Consider the following 21154-nt stretch of genomic DNA (forward strand, 5'->3'; position numbering starts at 1 on the left):
CTGCGTGAGATTCTGTTTGATGTTAAGAAGTCCGATACTGAAGCTGAGCGCTGCTGGCTGGAACACATCCTGTTTCCTGTCAGAACCAGTTCGATCTGAGTCTTTTACTTGAAGTTATTTACGTTATGTTGTTTCCCTGAGATGATCAGGAGAATCTGACATTTCATCTTGAATCAGTTGTTGAAGCAGCTTGTGTGTTCGCTGACTCGACACCGCTGATCTGACAAACATTAAGATTAAAGAATAAGAGGGAGCAAGCCTCTGTTTTCTTGTGAGAACGGGTTATTGATCTCATTATGTGGAGATATCAACACTTGCTGTTCTGCCAGACGGAGGACTTGATGTTTGAGACGTCTGCAGTCTGAGGTGAGAAGCTGCGACCAGAGAACACGTCAAGTCTTCTGTGAGAATCAAAAAACCATTCAAGTAGTTGATTATGTTTCCAGACGGCTCCACGCTCACTCATCAGGCAACATTTTGAGAGTAATCAAAAGGAAATGAATTATTTATTTTCCTTGAATCATTTCATCTTTTCTGAGGTTCTGCTCGTCTGACTGAACCCAGCAGAACCTTCTGGTGTCGTCACCGCTCTGCCAGTAAAGCTTTAAGTCAAGTTTCTGGATGAGAACAGACTTCTCGTTTGTTTTAAATGATCAGCTGACTGTCAGGTTGATTCACATCCTCTTTAACAGAAAGAGCTGACTCTTTACCCAGAATGCCTCCTGATGAAATCCATGTCTGTCATGTTTCTCCGAAGCAGAGACATATTGAAACTTAACATTTCATTATGTTGCAACTTTCTGTTGGTTTAGCTTTAATCAGAAATAATGTTCTTTGTGCTGTGATTCTGATCGAAGGCACAAAACCAGCTCGCTCAGGAAGAGAAGACCGAAGTGTCCTGATGTCTGGTCCAACCTGTCGGGTCACACTGTTAGAGAGAGGTGCCTCGTTAGAAATGTTCAGGTGTTGTTCAGGGGCGGTTCTAGGGCCACCAGGGGCCAGTGCCCCCATAACTGTGAGTCTGGACTAGAGGTAAGATCGGGCCTAAAAAATCCAGCCCGACCCGACCCAGGCCCGCAGGCATTAAAGCCCGACCCAGCCCGAGCCCGACCAATTAACTTGATTTGCAGGCCCGAGCCCGAAGCAAACCCGAAATTTCAATTTATCCCATAGTATTTTACGTTCACGAAATGTCCGCAAAGCCGTGCGCAAATCGTGCTCTTGCTCTGCGCCTCCTGTTTAGTAGTAGTTATATAGCAATTACCTTACAGCGCCGCCTTCTCTGTTTTATCCAAATTATTTATTTACAACAAGTATTCCTTAGTTTAGTATCCACACATCGTTTTAGTATACATTTTTATAAACATATATTTATTTAAAAAAAAAGTCAGCGAGAGAGAAGCCCGAGCCCGACCCGACCCGAACGTAATGATTGACATTTTAGGCCCGACCCGACCTGAATTTCGGGCCGGGTCGGGCTCGGGCTCGGGCTAAAGATCTTACCTCTAGTCTGGACCCCCTGCGGCCCCCTGACAGAGTCTGCAGCAAGAACACAATGACAGATTTCTTGTGATGATTTTGTACTGAAGAGAAGCAGAAACAAAGTGTGTCAGCAGCTGAATATTACACAGCTCTTAATGCTGTGGAACGCTCCGTTCACTTGAATGGGCCTCCAGACGTTCTGCTGAGCATGTTCGACCGTATCACTCCGCAAGTAGTCCGGTCACTTATCACCCAGCGTCTTTGGTTGCTAAGCGACGTCAGCTGATCTGTAGCCTTCTTCATATCAGAAAAACGTACTCCTCGGCCACCAGTATGGATGAGTTTCATGTTAACTTTAATATTTTGGGGAAATACGGTGATTTCAACTCTCGGCAAAAGGCTGAGTTATCGTCACCAGTCAAGCAAAGAAAAAGAGGAAAGCAGCGAAGACGGAGAAGCGAAACATCGGTTTGATGAATTATATTTCTCTGCTGAAAAACACTATGAACAGTAACAGATAAATTGTAAAAAGACACTGTGAAGTTTTTTATCGTGTTGGCAAGCAGCCGTGTAATAAGCAGGATAATGTAGAACGACGGTCATCATCAGGAAAATAAGTCCCGACAGGATGAACCCAGTCTGACTGACTCCGGCCCGAGCCTTCTGAGCCCCTCCCACCACTGCAGAGTCACCTGTGCAATTATTGACACAAATAAATTGAATTATTTATTCATTCATTTATTTATGTCACTTGTTTAATTCATTTGATATGTCAATAAATAAATAAATAAATAATACTCTTGATTGGGGCCCCCTGGCCACCAGGGGGCCCCAATCAAGAGTATTATTTATTTATTTAGTTTGAGTCTTTACTACAGATTTTATTCTGTTGTTCTGTTTGTTTCTGCTGACCTGAAGAGAAACTTCACTGAACATGTGTAGAGTGGCGATGAGGGCACTGTTCGGTTCTGTTTGGTTCTGTTCGGTTCGGTTCTGTTTGGTTCTGTTCGGTTCTGTTTGGTTCTGTTTGGTTCTGTCCCCTCCCTGCAGCAGAGTTGTACATGTTGTAATAGATTACTGTGGCTGCTCTGGGCTCTTCTGTCTCTGTCGGTTTGCTGTTGACAGTAAAGTTGTGAGATTTATTTTTGTGTAGTTGTTTGTTCTGCAGTCCGTCTGAAACTGAGTTTCAATCATCTGCTGCTTTAACTCATCAACTCTTCTTCTGTGGTGTCTTAATTAATAACTGGTGAAGAGGAAGTGATCTACACAGAGATGATTACCTCACTCGGGGATGACGTCAGCCGCGCTCCGACACCACCTCGGGTCGAGCGATGACGTCACGGAAGGTTTTTAAAAGGCTCCGGTCGGTCGGAGTGTGTGTGTGTGTGTGAGAGAGAGAGAGAGTGTGTGTGGTGCAGTCAGCATGAGGAGCGCGAGGACACTGCAGCAGCTCGCGCTGTCAGTCAACAGACGTCATCATCATCATCATCATCATCAGGAGCGGTCAGCCGGGATCATCGGAGCACCTTTCTCCAAGGGACAGGTGTGTGTGTGTGTGTGTGTGTGTATCTGTGTGTGTGTGTGTGTGTGTGCGTGTGTGCGTGTGTGTGTGTGTGTGTGTAATCTTGTTCTTGTGCTGCAGCCTCGGGGCGGAGTGGAGAGTGGACCGGACCTGATCCGAGCTGCGGGACTGCTGCAGAGACTGCAGGAGCAAGGTGCGGTGTGTGTGTGTGTGTGTGTGTGAGTGTGTGTGTGTGTGTGTGTGTGTGTGTGAGTGAGACAGAAAGATTCACAGTGAATGAACAACTGATTATTTATTTATTATTCACTGCAAGTAAGTAATTTAAAATCCTACTGCACTGTGTGTGTCTGTGTGTGTGTGTGTGTGTGTGTGTGTGTGTGTGTGTGTGTGTGTCTGACTGTGTGTGTGTGTGTGTGTGCGTGTGTCTGACTGTGTGTGTGTGTGTGGCAGCAGGTCTAAATGTTGACTTTGTGTTGCGAAATAAAAAGATTCTGGGAAATCAGACTGTTTGTCAACTCTGAGGGAGGAAGGAGGGAGGAAAGGAGGGAAGGAGAGAAGGAGAGAAGGAGGGATCCTCTGCCTCACAGAGATGTCTGTTGTGCCTTCAGGCTGTGCAGTGAAGGATTATGGGAATCTGACATTTGAGGAAGTGGCGGACGACGAGCCGGTGGGTCAGGTGAAGCGTGTGCGAGCGGTGGGCGGAGCCAACCAGAGGCTGTCGGAGGCGGTGCGGGCCGTGAAGAAGGACGGTCACACGTCAGTGATGCTGGGAGGAGACCACAGGTGAGTACAAGCACCTGTGGACTCTGATGCCTCTGTGTGTCAATCATCCACCAGCAGGACACACAGAGCCGATCAAACAGTGATCCATCGATCGGTGTGACGTCATCAGGTGAAGGACTCAGAAAGAGTTCTGGTGGAGAAACGCTGCAGGTTCTGTTTCACCTGACGGTCTCGAAGTCTTTACAGGAGCAAACACACACAAAGACATTAAAATAACATCAAACATTTAAAGACATGAAAACAAGTGGAGAGACAGAGACGTGGACTGAAAGAGAAAAAGTTGTTAAATTAAGATCAGAAATGTGTTTCAGTCTGAAACAGTTCAGTTCTTCTCTCTGACAGACAGGAAGTCAGTGATGTGATCTACTGGTTGGTTCTTGTTAGGACTGGATCAGCTGGTTCTGGATCAGCTGTCGTGTTATATAAATCTGTGTGTCATCTGCGTAACTATGGTAACACATCTTGTTGTTTTCTGTTTTCCAAGTCAGATTTCACTCAGTTTCACCTGAAAAAAACTTTTTTTAAAACTTTGTTTCTTTCAAGGTTTTTTTTCCTAAAACATTTTTTTCCTCGATCTTTCACAGGAATTTTTTTCTCCTTTTTTTTTTATTTTTCCACCAAAACATTTTTTTCAAGACTTACAAACTTACTCTGCCTCATGGGAAAAAAAACCTTTTTTCTTACACATGAAATTTTTGTTTCCCTTTTTTTTTCACTCAGTTTCACATCTGGTGAAAATGATTTTTAATTTCTCCTGAATTTGCTTTTTGTTTGACTCGTTTAAAAAATTAAAAATAAAAGTTTTTTATTCAGATTCAGAATACTTAATTAATCTTGGGGGGAGAAATTGCTGAATTGTTTTCACATCTGGGAAACAAACATATGTTCAAAAATAAAAGATTCCGTTGTGGGAAAAAAATCAGTTGGTTTTAAACTCGTAACAATTAAATATTTCTCCTCCACAAACTGCAGATCCTGCATCCAAACCCAGAGAAGCTTCATTCATTTGACTTTAAACAAGAAACACAACTTTTTCACTGGAATTTTTTTTTCATGAATATTTGTATTTTTCCACCCTGTTGGATTTTCTTTCTTGAAGCGAATGTATTAATAAACTCAGTGACGTCAGCAGCAGACGTGATGTGACGTCATCTCTCTGTTTGTCTCCGTCAGTTTGGCCATCGGCTCCATCCACGGTCACTCTGCGGCGGTCGGCGAGCTGAGCGTCGTTTGGGTCGACGCCCACGCAGACATCAACACGCCGCTGACGTCATCCACCGGAAACATCCACGGACAGCCCATGTCTTACCTGCTCCACGAGCTGCACGCAAAGGTCCGCTGAAGCCCGTCGGAACCATCGGTTTGTTCAGACGGGCCGAATATTCAGATTGTTCTTGATGTCGACAGGTTCCCGTCCTGCCCAACTTCTCGTGGATCAAACCGTGTGTGTCGGCCAAAGATCTGGTCTACATCGGTCTGAGGGACGTGGACCCCGGAGAGCAGTAGGTTTCTGGGTCACATGTCGACCCCTCAGGTTCTGCTGTGGGTTATCTTTATTATTCGGTTCTGTTAGAACTAGTAAAATACAGCAGACTTTCAACATTAGCATAGATCAACAGTTTTTTAGAGTTGAACTCAAACTGTGATATAGAAACACAGTAAACGTGACTCCAAACAGGAGCTGAGAGGAGGCTGACGGGGTTCTGTGTTCTGGTCGGGATGACAGTGGAGCTGGTGCTGAGCACTGAGTCACAGCTCTGACTAACAGACACTTATTCCAGATGATATCTGGTGTTTTGTGATAAAATAACTTTTCTCTGGACAGCTACATCCTGAAGCTGCTGGGCGTGAAGGTGTTCTCCATGTCAGAGGTGGATAAACTGGGTGTGGCCAGAGTCATGGAGGAGACCTGCGACTACCTGTCCGCCAGGTGAGCTCCGCCTCCTGTTGAGGGTTTGATCTTTACATCTTTGAAAACGTCAAAACTTGAGAAAAAGTTTTCATGAAATGTAACTGTAAGCGTTTGGAAAAAAAACAGTCTGGCTAAAACTTGTTTTCACTTCATTTCACTCGACACGTTTTCTGTCCTGAAATTTTATCCCGTTTTCAAATGTGAAAAAAAAAAAGAAAGAAAAAAAAGGGAATATTTTTTATTTTTTTATCAGGAGAAAAAAACATGTTGAGTGTAATGAAGTGAAAAAAGATTCTTTCCTTCCTGATGATCCATTTATTTGAATTTTTGATTTGTTTTGTTTTTTTGTGGTCAAAATGAATATAACAAAAACAAACACTTGGAAAACTGAATCTAACATAAATGAATAAATAAATAAATAAATAAATAAACAAATTGTCTAAAACTTTTTTCCCATCGAGTTTGACACATGCAAAATAAATAAATGAACAAATGAATAAATAAAGTGAAATAAATACATTTCAAACACACCTGTGAAAACACGTGAAACGTCTTTCCTGGTGTCCATTTTCTGATTCTGATCTAAATCACTTTTCTCATTTGTTTGTTCTTTAACCTTTTTTAAATCTGTGAAAACATGAAAAAGAAAAAAAATTACTGATTGAAACCAAGTTTTTTTTTCCACACTTGGTTTTGCAAATTATTTATTTTCATTGACTTCACGTGTTCTTACAGATGGAAAACAACTAAAGAAGACAGATTATTTCTCTCTAGCAGTTCAAAAGTCACAAACACAGGAGAGAAAATACTTCAGACCAGAAAAAGAAAAAGTCCTCAGTCGTCCCTCAGGGATTCTGTGAGCAAAAATCTGAGGACTTTTTGTCTGCGTCTCAACAGACAAACTGAAAAATGACTCAGAAAAATGTAAATGTGAAATATGGACATCTACACAGTGAGAACTCGTCCAATCAGAAGCTCTGGTTCACAATACTGCATGTTGTTCTGAGCAGAGTGAAGAAACCGATCCACCTGAGCTACGACATCGATGCCATCGACCCCTCTGTTACCCCGGCAACAGGAACACCTGTGGTAGGAGGACTCACCTACAGAGAGGGCGTCTACATCACTGAACACCTGTGTCAAACAGGTACGACTCCAGCAACACACACTGTGATCTGCTGTTTTCACACACCTGAGATCCAACATGTCAGTGAGAGCCATGCTAGCTGTTTCCCCCCGCTTCAAGTCTTTATGCTAAGCTATGCTAACAGCCACTTTTTATTTGGTGTACAGACTCAACAATCATTCTGCTCTCGTCCCGCAGGACTCCTGTCAGGAGTGGACCTGGTGGAGGTGAATCCTCTGAGGGGTCAGACCGAACAGGACGTCCGGTCCACAGTCAGCACGGCGGTCGACCTGCTGCTCGGCTGCTTCGGACGCCGCCGCGAGGGAAACCACCCAACGGACTACCTCCTGCCTGAGCCTTAACGAGGGCCAGACACCTGATCACCTCTGATCACCTCCCATCACCTCTCATCACCCACAGCAATCAGACAATCAGAATTTAACTTACAAATCACAACGGTGACTTTAGATTTTAAACTTTGAATACAGTGATTTTTGTCATTAAAAAGAAATCCAAGTTTATATCAACTTTAACGTCTGTCTGGGTAATATTTTATGAAATGATAAGAAAACATTTGTCTGTGTTACAACCCCGTCAGTGGGAAGTGTGTCTGCTGTGGAGGCGTCACATCTGAGCACATGAAGACATCAGACCACATCAGCTTGATGCTCCGCTTCTTATTTATTGTCATCATACAGCAGGTCATGATCCACATTAAGGTTTAACCCGCCACCAAATACCAGGACAGGGGAGAGACGAACACACGTGAGACTCAACATAGATGTTGATCCATGAAGTGCTGCCGGGCCGACGGTTCTGCTGGCTCACATACAGTCCAGCTGCTGTGGCTCAGTTCACCAGTTCAGCCTGAAGTCCTGATACGCTGCTGATGTCTATTAATATTTGGGATGATACATGTTTGTGTGTTGAGCCTGTTTAAATCAATATTGTGCTGATCACAGGCCTGTTACTATAGAAGCACACCAACTCCCTCATAAGCTCCTATGTTCACTTTGAGCCCACATTTCTGAAGACGGCACCAGTTTTCTAAATTGTTCACTCTAAAAATATGAAATCTACATCCAGGCATTCAGCAGCTTCTCCCCTCTCTCAGGATGACACGTTCAGGCTGCAGCAGCAGAATGGGAATACACACCACAAGACAATTCTTGAGAACTGATCCAGTTTGTCGTACACACCTCGGCTTTACAGCCAAATTTCATGCTGGCTGAACCGAGTCATCACAACATCACTGCATCAACTGTTGGAGACGCTAACAGCTGTTAGCTGATGTATTAAAGTAGATTCCACATTGTTGAAAATATATTTTTGTGACATACGAGTCAGTGTTGCATCAGTACTTTACATTGTGTTTATTGTGAACATATGTTACAGACTCTGATATCTTCAGTTACATTCTGTGAACAGAACAATCACTTCCATCACACACAAACAGGAGTGTAGCGTTACATAAAGCTGTGTGAGACGAACGTGTTCTGACCTGAGGTCAGTGACTCAGTGGAGGTCAGGTTAAAACAACACTCACTGTCCACATGTGTGTTGAGTGAGTTAATGGTCACCACACTGTAAGAAATGAGTCCACAGTCCTTCAGTGCAACACAGAGGCTTCACACAGTGAGTTCACTCTCAAACTTCACTCGTGTGAAACATTCTGCTCCATTATTTCACATTACTCAGTGACTTCCTGATGAATCGTGACCACCACCAGGAGGTAACGTTTTCACCAGCGTCTGTAAATAATGAATGAATCTACATGGAAAAAAACAGCCACATTTAGGAAGCTGGTAACATTGAGAGAGAACAATCTGATGTGGGTCAAAACTTCTTGTACGGAAACTTCCAGCTCAAACACATCTGCAGCAGGCTAATGTAGGACGAGGCTGATAACATTCACATTTACTAAGTTTTCAGAAATCATTTCTTCCACAAAACTACAGACTGCTCCTTTAAAAAAACGTGTTCTGTTCAGCTTGTTCCGAGTTTAAAGACACAAACAGGACTGAAATGTTTCTTTGCTCTCACTGTGCAAAGTTCTTGTAGCTGCTTCACGTGTTAAAGTAACTAAAGCTGTCAGGTAAATGTAACAGGTAAAGTAAAGTAATCCTCGTGTGTGCGACACATCGAGTGTTGGAGTGACTTCACCCTGTAAATCTGACTGTAATCTGATTACACTCTTGCCAGGAACTACAGCAGGTGGACAGAGTGGAGAGCAGCTGCTCTGTAAACACCAGCATGTTTCAGGTGGAGGTGATGATCAGCTGATCACCTTCTGTTATCCACAGGTCAAACCTTTAAAACAGCCTCAACTTCTTCAAGTCTGAATAAATTCACACATTAATATTAAATACTTAACACCTGTCTTGATCAGTTTGAGGTGTAGCTATTGATATTCTATTGATATTTTATTGATATTTTGTGTTCAGTATCAGGCAGGTGAACAGAATCTGGGTCAGACATTTATATTTTATTAAGTTCATTATTTAATTATTATTAAAATGTGCAACCTCAGCGGTTTAACCTGAACGTGTGATTAATCATCAATAAATTCATTTTTAAGGGTTTTCTAATGAATAAATAAAATAACGTAACTTGAACCTGTAGTTTATTCTATACTTCGTTCTTCTCAGTGCAGCTGAAGGTTTATTGAGTGATCAACAAACACAGTGCAACATATTTAGGTATTTTTAAGAAATTATCTGCATAATTAAAGATCTTTTTAAAAGTTTAAATGTCCTTTTATCTGCTACAACATGATGTGTTAATACAAATATATTATACTGCTCATCAATGTTAAATAGAAGAAAGTAAATAAAGTTTAAAAATAGCTCGATGATGTTGGTAACGAGTGTGTTGAAGGAACTGAAGCAAACAAAACACGTCAACAGATTCAGAAATGATCCGGTTTGTTTTTAGAACTTCATTCTGACTGAAGAATGCGTTTTTTTGAGTTTGAATTTAAAGGTTCAGTCTGTAGATTAAAGGAATTAATATTGTTAATACTAAAATTCTCTGTTTCTCAGTCTTCTACAGAACCACAGAGTTTAATATCTGAACCTTTGATGCTGATTACTGGTTTTTAAAAAGGAGTTATCAGTGGAAATACACACACACACACACACACACACACACACACACACACACACACAAATAAATGTGTCAGATCACATGTGCAGCCTCAGGAGGAGGAGGAGGAGGAGGGGTGGTGGACGTCAGTCCGTCTCCTGGAGGCCACAGCGCCTCCTGAACTCCTGCCCTCGTTCATGGATCCATTTATTGGAAACTGCAGACGGACAGAAGAAGAACAGATCTAATAAACTTCCTCCGTCACCAGCTGAGATTTCTGGATCATCACTGAACCTTCAGCAGTAACAGAACTCACCCCACTTGTTGCCGACTAGAACGGGACAGGCAGCGTGTCGGGTCCGATAGTCTCCTTCTCCGCTGGGGTACAGGTTGTACCAGAACACCGCCGTGCCCTGGTGACACACAGACCAACCATCAGTGCAGTCATCTATTACTTTACTGACACATAGTTCACTGCTGTTAAGGGCCAAGAAGGACAACTTCAACAATAACGTGAACGTCAACAGGATGGTCAGAAACTACAAGCTACTTCCTGCCTTGCTGCTGAATCCTTCAACCACTGGCACCGTCCCTCGTCTGTCTGGAGCCACAAAACACACTTGTGTCTTATGATGAAGTGACGGCCTAACAAGTGTAAATTAGCCAATCAAGGTTATTAGCAGGCCTCAATGAGCACAATACGGCGACTCTGCAGTGGGCTGCTGATGCTCGTAAGGTCCTTCATCTCGATGATGCCATGCATGTGCATTTATGAAATAAAAGAACTAGACTACAACAAATGGAAGCAGAGAAGCAATACAGAACTGTTACTGCAGGCCTACTTCAGTTCTCCCTGTGTTTGTGAAAATGTACACAGTAAAAAGTTCAACTCCTTTGACAGTAAATAAAAGCAATCAACACTCGGGACTGAGCATAAAACACAATGATGTGTGTCGGCCTGCAACAGTGACGGTGATAAACAAACCAACAGCAAGTCGATGCAGACGGAGTCTCAGTCGGCTGCAGTGACGACAGAAACCTGCCTCAGTTACAGAAGATGAGCAAACTGTTTATTTCCCTCATGTAGATCTTGTTTTATTATCTTTCACACGCTGACGGTTACAACAATTAAGTGGCTGCTCGCTGTGACGAGCTGCTGCTGCTGTACGCTGAACACACACAGGCAGAAACTCAGAGCCGTGTGGTTTCTTAACAGTCTTTAAAGACGAGAAATTCAAACTGAGAATTTTAATATTTATAATATCAATGAGGTGATAATACAAACAGTTTCATGACTGAATTAACAAGCTGTTCTCAGAGGACAATAAGGTCCCAGAATACTGTTTGAAGCTAGAGAGGTGGCAGGGTCCGCCACAAGTAAACACAGTAAACCAGTATAAACTATGTTGTTCTTTAAGATCTTTCTCTGCTCATTAACACTTCTTCATTGTTAAAGATGAGAGGGAGGGGAGGGGGAAGGAGAATCTCTCAGTGCTGAAGACAGTTTGTCAGACAGAATAATGTTTTGTGTGTCAGCAGGTTAATCAGTAACAATCTGCAGTTACTGGAAGTGATCAGTACCTTTCTGGGCCAGACAGAAGCTCCGATGTCCGTAAACACTGTGGCACCACCTGCCTGTACGTCGCTCATCTGCAGCATGAAGGAGGAGACAGTTTATCATCCAGGTTCAGAGTTTCAAAATAAGAGTGGAAAAACAGAGAGGACACTACTGACGTAAAGCAGCCAGGTGGCGATTCTGTTTCCTGTCCCCAACTCTTCAAATGCATCGGGTTCATCTTTCTGAAAACACAACAAACAGAACACATTATCTTTGTGAAGTAACTGGTGACTAAAGGTGGCTGATAAACAAAAGCAGATGTTGTAACTGACATGAACAGAAAAATGATGCTGTTGTTTCTAAAGGTAATTAAATCTTCATTATTATTTAGCAACTCATTGATGATGTCATGATCACATGTGGCTGCACTGTTCACGTGTCTACATACTTTTGGCCATGAAGGGATGAAATCAGCTTCCTCCAACTAACAGTGAAATTTGAAAGTGTCTATTTACCCGTCCAAAGTCAAAGTGAGGCTCGTACTGTCCTCCCACACCGTAGTTAGCCACCTGCACAGACAGAAGATCACCAAAACTATGGAAATATTCTGGATTAAAGACAAGTTTGAACCTTGAATTGTGTCTTGTGAGCTCGATGATCACTTACCTGCAGGTCCTCGGCAGTGGTGACGTCTAGACCAGTGAGGTCCTCGATCCTCTGGTTGATCTTGTCCACCACCGGATGTTCAAATGCTCCGAGCCAAGCACTGAGAGAGGAGAGAGGAGGAACTGTGTCACTGTCTGTCACTGCACCGAAGGCTCAGTTATGCTCAGCGTCAGAGTTCATTTTGTCTGTATTGGTGCACTAAGCCTAAAGATAAGACTTCATAATGCAGCCAACAGTTCAAGATGAGATGAGCACAGGACAAAGACCACCGCCGTCTACAAAACCTCCTCCTTAAAGGAACATTATGACAACCTCCTCCACCGTCACTGTGTTCTTGTCAGAAACTCGACTCTGATCTGCCCTCGACTGGATGCATTTATTAAAGGGGTAATCTGTAGAATATCTAAAGAGTGACCAACAACTACATCCAGGAGGAGTCACCACAGTCGACTGGACAGCTGACTGGGACTGAACTCAATCTCTGAGAGTGACGGAAGTCAGTGTGAAGACAGAGGACTCATTACAGAGGTGATTTACACTACAGAGGTGATTTACAGCGGCTCTGACCAGGACTATGATTCCGGGGACGAGGAGACACATCAGGAGAGGACAGAGAGAGAAAGGGTCTGATGACACCATCAGCGTGTAGAGTCAGAATATTTTCACATGTTACTGTGAACTGAGGATTTAATTGGATTGAACTAGAGGAGACTGTGGAGACAAACCAGAACTGTTCTGGTGACTGTGACTCAGCTTGTCTCCAGTCTGAATGAATTGAGTCTGACAAACTTAGTAGTCTGATTTCAGTCAGAGACAGAAATGGTTGGATTTTATGATGAAAATAGGAGTCAAAATATTTCCTTTCTTCACATTTATGAGTTTATGTTGTTGATTATTAGACTTGGTAGCGAACTGAAGCTCCAGGCTGTCAGACTGTCACCTCTGAGAGACAGGGGGCTGTGAGGAGGCTAGCTGTTAGCATGCTGACTTGGCCTTAGCTCATTCAACATGTAAAGGATGCAGTGGGCAGTTACATGGTTTGAGACAGATAAATCAAATGTTGTATGTAAAGGAAGAATCAATGAAGAGTCGAGTTATTGATCACTGAAGATTCGCTGAGAGTGAAGATGGAAACAGAAAGAAGAGATCCTATCAGAAAAACCTCAGCTTCAACAACAAGCTGCTCAAACATCTGAATTCATGTTGCTCCAGGATCATGACCAGAACTGTTTCCAGATCGAGCCTCCATGGCTGAGTGAGGGGAGAGAAGGACTCACTGAGGAGGTTTGGACCCTGGCTGGGACAAATTCTTAAACCTTTTCAAGAATCGCACAACGACGACATGACAAAATAAAAGTGATGATTTTTCAGCGTTTGTTAGTTTGTGATCAGGACTGCACAAAAACTACTGAACAGAACTGAACTGACTCTCTTAGCCCAAAACAGACCTGATCAATTTTTGGTGCTGGTCCAGATAAAGAGACAGAACCAGTGATTACTTCTCTCTTTGGTTATCATTGTGAGACACAACACTTTTACACATTTTGGTTAATGTTTCAGGGAATAATGATCCGATAAAGGATCCTGATGAAGGATGGGGTGGGCGGCATCTTTGAGGGAGAACAATTTGAAGCAAGTAGATTTATTAGTTTTATTTGATATTAGATTGAGACTTGCTGGAGGTATGCGCTCTCCTGAGTGCCATTCTAGTTAGAGGACTGTAGCAGACCTACAGATTTTTATTTAGGTGTACCTAATAAACTGGAAACTGGGTTTCAATCTGCTTATAACCACATTATGAAGTGTTAAAAAAACATTTATAAAAATACATTTAAGCTGCTTATAAAGCTTCTGAACTCAAGAATTACAGACTGATTCAGATGCCTCACATTAAAAAAATACTCTCAACTTGGAGAAAGTGTTTTATACATATTAGAATATTTTTGACTTTTTTAAGGATTAATTCTTTCAACTTTTTGATCGTCTGGTGAGCCCGCGGTGCCACGCAGCCGTCCAGCTCTTACCTCTTGGAGACTCTGTAATGGGCCGTGGTCAGTTTGCCTGTCTGAGGGTCATGCACCGTCGCACGTCTGAGCTATCTCACCAATCACATTACAGTTACAGAGAGAGAGACAGAGAGACAGGAAGAGAGAGAGACAGGTCACTAGCTGACACTGAGATGCTGCAGTCGTGGAGACAACAGGAGCTTCAGGACAGAAAGTTCAGGCTGTTTCCAGCTCTTAAATACTCTCCTTCAGGTTACATTAGCCCCTCTGGAGGGTCAGCACATGAATCTGAGGGGGCGTCAGATGACTATAGAACAAAAAAGATAAATTCTGAGGTTCAAAGCTGTTTCTAGTTTCTCTCGGGAGTTCAGAGAAACCTTGTGAGTGAAATGTCTCTATAACAACCAGAGTCACTGAGTTAAATGTGGTTTGTTGGATCTGTCTGTCACGTCTCCTGCTGCCTCTCCGAACAGAGATGATGAGAGTCAAACAGAAGCTTTGACCCCGTTTCCTCCTCAGACAGAAAAACAGGAGCACCTTTTTTACCTTGGCAAGAGCAGGAAATCTGAAAATCACATTTTAAACTCCACAGTACATGTTTGTAGTTTTTACATTCAGATGTTTCTATAGATTCGGTAAGAGAGTGATTATCTCTGGTGCTTGAATGTAAAGATTCAATGATACAAATCAGAAAAAGTTTTTTAACATTAGAGATTAGAGAGTGCATGTCGATGTAGCATCCTGCACTTATATTTAAATGTACTTCGAGTTTGCTAATGGTCTGATATTAAAGTCACTGGTTGGTTGGCTGAAGCTAAGCTGTTCATTCTCCACAGCATCTCTAAATCTCATTTTAGGTTTAAGTACAGAGTGAGTGTTGTGTTAGTGCACCGCCTCTGTTGCTACTGGACACTGATCTGTGCGTGATCAACAAAAAACTGAGTGTCCAACAGTGCTGACGTTGTTCATAGTGCATCATTATGTTTCAAAGACACTTGGTGTAAACAAAAAAAAATTAAAAAGGAGAAATATTTTGGTTGTTTGTGAGGTTTGCAACAGAGACTGAGTTTGATGGTAAGAAACACTAGTCTTATGAACTAGATTTCATAAAGGAAAGACTACATGAAACAAATGATGGGAACTGTATTAGATTGTCCCATAATCAAAAATGTTGAAAATATATTTTCTTTCAGTTGATTATTTGATTTATTTCAGCTGTATTTGTATAAACTGTTGACACGTTTAATTTACAACTAAACATCACACTTTTTGTAGGTAAAAATCTTAATCTGTACAGCAACTAGTAGCTAAAGCTGTCAGATAAATGTAGTGGAGTAAAAAGTACAAAATATAATATGAGTAGAAAGTGACAAAAACAAAATGAGTAAAGTTCCAATTAAGTAAAGTCCTTCAGTAAACAACAGTATTTTCCTGCTCTTACCAGGACAGCAGATGACACAGAGGGGGAGGACATGTTGGGGGACACGGGGGAGGTGGAGGGCAGGAAGGTGAGAGTCTCCCTGCAGACGTCCCTCTTACCTCTTACTGATGCGGTAGTGGGCCGTCTCCAGCACGCCGGTTAGCGGGTTGGAGATGGTGGCTCGCCGCAGCTGTGGAGCCAATCGGCCGACAGTTACAGGGAGACACACACCAACCCCCCCCGACATTGTGTGTGTATGAACGCTTCATATATTCAACGTGCTGATGATCACATGACTTTGTTCTTGATGCCCCTCCCCATAGATTAATGTGCTGATTATCAGCTCCCAGAAGTTCCAAACACAGACAAACAGTAACATGAAGTGGTGACAATCTGCTCTGTAACCTCATGTCGCTCTGCTGCAGTGCTGCTGACAGTGAATGCCAGCTCACACAACAATGGACAGGGACACCTTCACTGCAAGCATGCTGTGCTAAAAGCTACATGTCAACAACAAGCATGTTAGCATGCTTAACTGTGGGCAGGTTAAAGGTTCCCTGTGACGTTTCTGTTATAAATAAATCAGTAAATTCCATTGTGTGTTTACTTGAGGTGTGACAGACTTTATAAGCTGTTCAGCTAGCTAATTAGGCTAATGTTAGCCTCGTGAGCTGGTTGTAAATGCCATGTCCAGCCAACAGGTCATGGTATCATGCTAACAGACTGACCAGTGTTAAACATGCATGGTTTACATCCATGTTATCTTGCTAGCATCTCTGTCTTCTTTCTGGGCTTTCTTAGCATATTGCTAAATGTGTTAGCATGTCAGCACCAACAGCAGCTACTGATCAGTAGAATTAAGCTCCACAGGGAATCTTCAACAGAACCAAACCGGTTTGATCACTGAGGGTGAACTGATGTGTTGACTCACCCTGGGTTTGGCCAACTCTTTGACCTTCTCCATCTCCTTGTCCGACACGATGTTCAGGTATCGTACGATGTGGGGGTGGTCCCACTCGTCTTCCTGCTTCACAGGACCGATCACATATTTTGGGTGGCGATTGTTGCTGAAGTAACGGCAGAAGAGGCGGCTCTGCCTGCGAGGAGTCTGACAAAACAGAAAGGCAGGATGATTTTGATGAAATTCAGCAGATGTGTGTGAAAGTGTTTCTCTCTCCTCACCATCCTGAGGCCCTCGCCACGACACAGCTGTTCGTACTTCTTCCTCTCAGGCAGGTAATCGTCAGGTCGACCCTTCCTCTGCGTCTCCTCAGTCTGTGCCTCCTCGCTCGCCCCCATCTTTTCCTGTTTCGCCAGCTGATACTCAAAGTACTTCAGGTTCCCATTGGCTCGCTGGTGTGTTGGATCTTAACAGGAAGAATTATAACTCGGGTCAAATCGAAGCGCAGAAGGGACAGAAGTTCTGTCATCTACTAGTGCAATCACATGACTATCATAGAATGAGCTAAGGAAAACTTCATGAGGCTTTTGTGCTGACTTTTTTCAGCTTTTAACTCATGACTCATACTGACAGGACTTCTCTCTCTCCTGAGTGCTTAGTGTTACTGACCAAGCTCCAGCAGCCTCTTTGTGAAGTCCAGCGATCTCTCCAGGTCCCCCTGCTGGTAGACAGAGTAGCTCAGGTAGTCCAGTATGGTGACGGCATCCACGGAGCTGGACATCTCTCCCTCATCCAGCTGCTTCAGGGCCTGAACCATCCACAGCTCCGTGTGGTAGTAGTCTGCCTCCGAGTACGCCACCTTCCCAAGGTCATAGCAGTCTTCCACAGTCAGAACATTCTGGTGAGACGAGGACGAGCCTGGGCAGAAAACAACAAACTATGAACCATGTTTTCATCTTTGACAGCAAATAGACACCGGCTGAATAGTTCAGACTGTTCGGGGGGAGGAGGTTGAACTGTTCCTGACAGTCTTTAAAATTGTTAAATGAGAAAATTCTATGGTTCTGGGCTTTTTAAATAAAGTTAATTTGAAGACATTGTTCTGATGTCAAAACAGACTTTAAAAATGAAATGTTCTATTTTCTAAGACTAAATCTAATCAACCCTGAAAGTAGTCATTAAAATGTTCTAACTGCTATAAAAATTAATCAGACGTCACCCGTGACATCCACCCTCGTGGCCGAGCTGACCTGGTAGCTGTCCGGTGGAGATGGTGCCGGTGTCCAGCTGGTAGGTGTCCTGCAGCCTCATCAGAGCTTTGGCGGCACCGACCTGATCATCGTCATTGGGGAAGTACTGCCTCTGGATGGTGAGGTTAGAGATGAACCCTGAAACACCACAGAAGAAGAACACAACACAGGATCAGATTGAGTTGCTGTGTGAAACTGATCTGTGTGTGTGTGTGTGTGTCTGTGTGTGTGTGTGTGTACCATCAGACACATCAGTAAGCACCAGGCTCTCCAGCTCCCCCCACTCTGTGTTGAGTCTCTTCATCAGCTTGAAGGCGTTCACCGGGTGTCCCAGGAAACCCTCGGGGTCCTGAGTGGCTGCTGCAGACAGGACGTCCAGTTTGTCTGCCCACCTGGACACACACACACACACACACACACACACACACACACACACACAGATAATGTTTCGGTAAAACTCCCCTCCTGCTCAAACTGAATGTGTCTTTTGTTTAGTGGGGACTTTCTCCACGGGGACAAAGAAGTCGCCTATATTGTTCCTGTTTAGTGTCTTTGTAACATGTGACATGTTTAGATCAATAACATGTTTCTTCTTTCATAAATGGAGTGTAAATGGTGAAATCAGTGTAAACAGTGTGTTCAAACAGCTGATCAACGTTGGCAGGTAAGACTTTAAGACTTTAGACACAGAAGCAGACAGGCTGGTACAGACATGCTGCCACAAACTGACATTTTTTACAAGGAGACAAACAACTTCAGCTTCTCATTTAATGCTGAATTTACAACAAGGACACAATGAGTTACAATCTGTCAGACAGAGTTTCATAATGTTATAAATTTGACACTATTCAACAACTCCTAAAATAAGCTGATTTGTTAAGGGTGTCTGGTGAGACTGTTAAGAATACCAGCTGATTGGTCCTATGTTTCGTCTGATCTCTCACTTTTTAATCTGCTCCAGTTTTATCTCCTCCGCTGTGATGTAGTCCTTCAGAGAGTTGACCAGGTCCTTCTCTGTGAACAGCAGGTCGGTCATGTGACCTGAGAACACAGACAGCGAACTTACATTAAAGGGCCAGTTCACCCAAATCACAAAAAACACTTATCTGATGACCTGAAATTGCCCCAAAAAATGACTGATTATAAAATTATTACCTATTAATTTTCAGGCAATCAACTTATCGATCATTTGTTTCAGGTGTACTCTCCTCTCTGTCCTCTGTGTGGTATCAATACATGCTTTGGATTTACTTGTCCAGATTTCTGCCTCCAGACAAATCCAGAGCAGGTCTGAGGAAACGTTTTTGTATTTTCAGTCCCTCTTATTTTTTGAAATACACAGTTCAGTCTTCTTTGGTTTGATGGAGAAAAGATTCTGGTTTGTTTTTCTTTAACCTAAAAAGAAACTATGGCAGCGTCTCTGTATGAGACTTGGAGACAGCTGGAGAACAAATGCAGCAGTGTTTAGATGTTTCTCAGCTCCTTCTTGTATTAATTCACATCCAAAGAAGATGTCTGAATGAACAGGACGAAAAAAAACACAGTACTCACCGATGGAGGTGAAGAAGTCATTGTGAGCGAAGGAGCTGGTGAAGAGGAGGATGTGGATCAAGAACCAGCTGAGAGCCATGAAGCCTGCACCGTATATAAACAGAGGAACAGTTCCTGATTTGGCAGTTTTATAGCTTGTATGATAGAAGGAAAGACTCTATATGACTGCTTGAGTTAAGACGACATTTAACTTCTTTGATTTAATTATTAAAAAGATTCAGCAGGAAAATAATTGGATGGATGTAAGTAAAGCCTACACAATTTATCTGCTACTATTCTGATGATTAATTGACTGGATGAAAGGTAATCTACCTCCAGTGATATCACTTAGTGGCTGAGTTGCATTGTGGGTGATGTAGGCAAGAGGTTTTAAACAGGAAGTAGAACGTGAGGTGTCTGGTTCCGATGTATCTGGTTCTGATCATTCTGAACTGTCCATAATGAGTCTGATGGTAGACCAGTGACCTACATTACCCATGATGCAACTCAAGCACTTAATGACATCACTGGAGGCATTTTATCAGGTTACATACAGCTTCTGGAGCCACAACAGACTTTTTACCACTCAAGAGTCACTTTAATGTGTAAAACTAGTAATAGCTTTTTAACTTATTTCTCCGGGAAATGTTTTTCAAAGTTCTTGAACTTGTATCTGACTAAGTTAACTGTCTGTTCTTCTGTTTTATGCCTTTGAAAGCTAAATATGGTTATGGTTCTCAAAGACGGTTCTGGTTGTGTTTACTTCTGTTACTTGTGGCGTCATGACAGAATTAAATCTGATTGTTAGTTCCTGGACCGAACTGTGTGCAACTTCAACATGACATAAAGACTGATTATTAAGACGAGACAGGGCAGCAGTGAGACCTGCTGGAGGGTTACAGCCGACACGGACACGGAAAATACAAATACAAGGTTAAAAACGACAAGTCACCAGGCGAGGTACCGTTACCGTGAGACCTGGTGCTGCTTTCTGTGGACCCCTGTAGTAAAGTGGTCTTGCAGCCCAAGGAAAATTCCAGATAAACTCTAGACCTACAAGCTAGTTTAGCTTCACCTCCTTCATCTGGCTGAAACGGGTAGAAACAAGTCGTGACACAAGAGTTTTTACCGTATTTGTCCCTGGAAGGTTCTGGAGAAACAGGAAATCCCTCTTAGGTTTCAAACGGAGTCCACAAAATCCCCAAATTCCCTCGAGAGTCGAGCTAGCAGCAAGAAAATCACAACAACTTCTTCTTCTTCTTCTCCTCAGTTTCTTCCAAGATGGCGGCGAACGGTGCTTTACCGCCACCTGCTGGACGGACCATAGACATATAAAGAGTAGACGCCGCGTCGAACGCTGCTGCCTGTTGGCGCTGATGAGAATTGGGGCGGCCATCTTGGGGCGGTCACCCGTTCCACTCAGTGTAATCTGTTCAGCAGGCGCGATTAGGTGTCAGCGCATTTAATCAATCGTAACTCTGATATAGAAACTGATTTTCACGCGTTTTTTTTTTGTTTTTTTTGCTGTAAACGTCATACATTATAGCTATGACACAGGACACATGGGCCGGCGTATTTTATTCATTATAAATGGATTAACAGTAATAGAATATTCTGATGTATGATATATGTTATGTATGATAGGTATTTTGCAAACACTATAAACACAACAGAAATCATATAGGCTCTCCCTCTCTCTCTCTCTATATATATATATATATATATACACACACACATACACATATATTATAGATACGTTTATAAATCAGAGAAAATTAAAAATATATAAATCATGTAGAGTATCAATATGTTCATATATATATATATATATATATATATATATATATATATATATATATATATATATATATATATATATATATATACACACACACATAGATAGATAGATAGATA

The 21154-nt window shown here is 42.6% G+C and overlaps 2 protein-coding genes across 4 annotated transcripts; one reads left to right on the top strand and one right to left on the bottom strand.

Annotated features, from left to right (window-relative positions):
• The first annotated feature begins 2834 nt into the window (after window positions 1–2834).
• Window positions 2835–7482, top strand: arg1 (arginase 1). The gene is made up of 8 exons (XM_037081407.1): window positions 2835–3025; window positions 3125–3197; window positions 3613–3787; window positions 4961–5120; window positions 5195–5289; window positions 5613–5717; window positions 6710–6846; window positions 7024–7482. The coding sequence occupies exons 1-8, from the start codon at window positions 2906–2908 to the stop codon at window positions 7185–7187; spliced, it is 1029 nt and encodes a 342-aa protein (XP_036937302.1). The 5' UTR covers window positions 2835–2905; the 3' UTR covers window positions 7188–7482.
• Window positions 7483–8183: 701 nt separating this feature from the next.
• Window positions 8184–20562, bottom strand: p4ha1a (prolyl 4-hydroxylase, alpha polypeptide I a). Of its 3 annotated transcripts, XM_037081406.1 has the most exons (16): window positions 20370–20562; window positions 19262–19345; window positions 18655–18751; window positions 17951–18102; window positions 17711–17848; window positions 17130–17378; window positions 16742–16926; window positions 16491–16667; window positions 15679–15749; window positions 14158–14223; window positions 12134–12233; window positions 11983–12036; window positions 11644–11709; window positions 11491–11559; window positions 10226–10322; window positions 8184–10126 (listed from the first exon to the last, which is right to left on the bottom strand). In XM_037081406.1, the coding sequence occupies exons 2-16, from the start codon at window positions 19338–19340 to the stop codon at window positions 10056–10058; spliced, it is 1671 nt and encodes a 556-aa protein (XP_036937301.1). In that variant the 5' UTR covers window positions 19341–19345; window positions 20370–20562; the 3' UTR covers window positions 8184–10055. The 3 variants fall into 3 exon arrangements, with proteins under 3 accessions (XP_036937301.1, XP_036937300.1, XP_036937299.1); XM_037081405.1 differs by lacking the exon at window positions 15679–15749 and having other exon boundaries at window positions 14158–14228; XM_037081404.1 differs by lacking the exon at window positions 14158–14223 and having other exon boundaries at window positions 20370–20561.
• Window positions 20563–21154: the final 592 nt, after the last annotated feature.

This window comes from Acanthopagrus latus, chromosome 20 (assembly GCF_904848185.1).
Source record: "Acanthopagrus latus isolate v.2019 chromosome 20, fAcaLat1.1, whole genome shotgun sequence".
Taxonomy (NCBI): Eukaryota; Metazoa; Chordata; class Actinopteri; order Spariformes; family Sparidae; genus Acanthopagrus; species Acanthopagrus latus.

What these genes read in the sequence shown, in the direction of transcription:
- arg1 (XM_037081407.1), top strand. Translation starts at nt 2,906, where the DNA reads ATGAGGAGCGCGAGGACACTGCAGCAGCTCGCGCTGTCAGTCAACAGA. An exon ending in CACCTTTCTCCAAGGGACAG is followed by an intron (nt 3,026 to 3,124) that starts GTGTGTGTGTGT and finishes CTTGTGCTGCAG; the next exon opens with CCTCGGGGCGGAGTGGAGAG. An exon ending in TGCGACTACCTGTCCGCCAG is followed by an intron (nt 5,718 to 6,709) that starts GTGAGCTCCGCC and finishes TGTTCTGAGCAG; the next exon opens with AGTGAAGAAACCGATCCACC.
- p4ha1a (XM_037081406.1), bottom strand. Translation starts at nt 19,340, where the DNA reads ATGGCTCTCAGCTGGTTCTTGATCCACATCCTCCTCTTCACCAGCTCC. An exon ending in TGACTTCTTCACCTCCATCG is followed by an intron (nt 18,752 to 19,261) that starts GTGAGTACTGTG and finishes CTGTGTTCTCAG; the next exon opens with GTCACATGACCGACCTGCTG. An exon ending in AAGAGTTGGCCAAACCCAGG is followed by an intron (nt 15,750 to 16,490) that starts GTGAGTCAACAC and finishes TTGGCTCCACAG; the next exon opens with CTGCGGCGAGCCACCATCTC.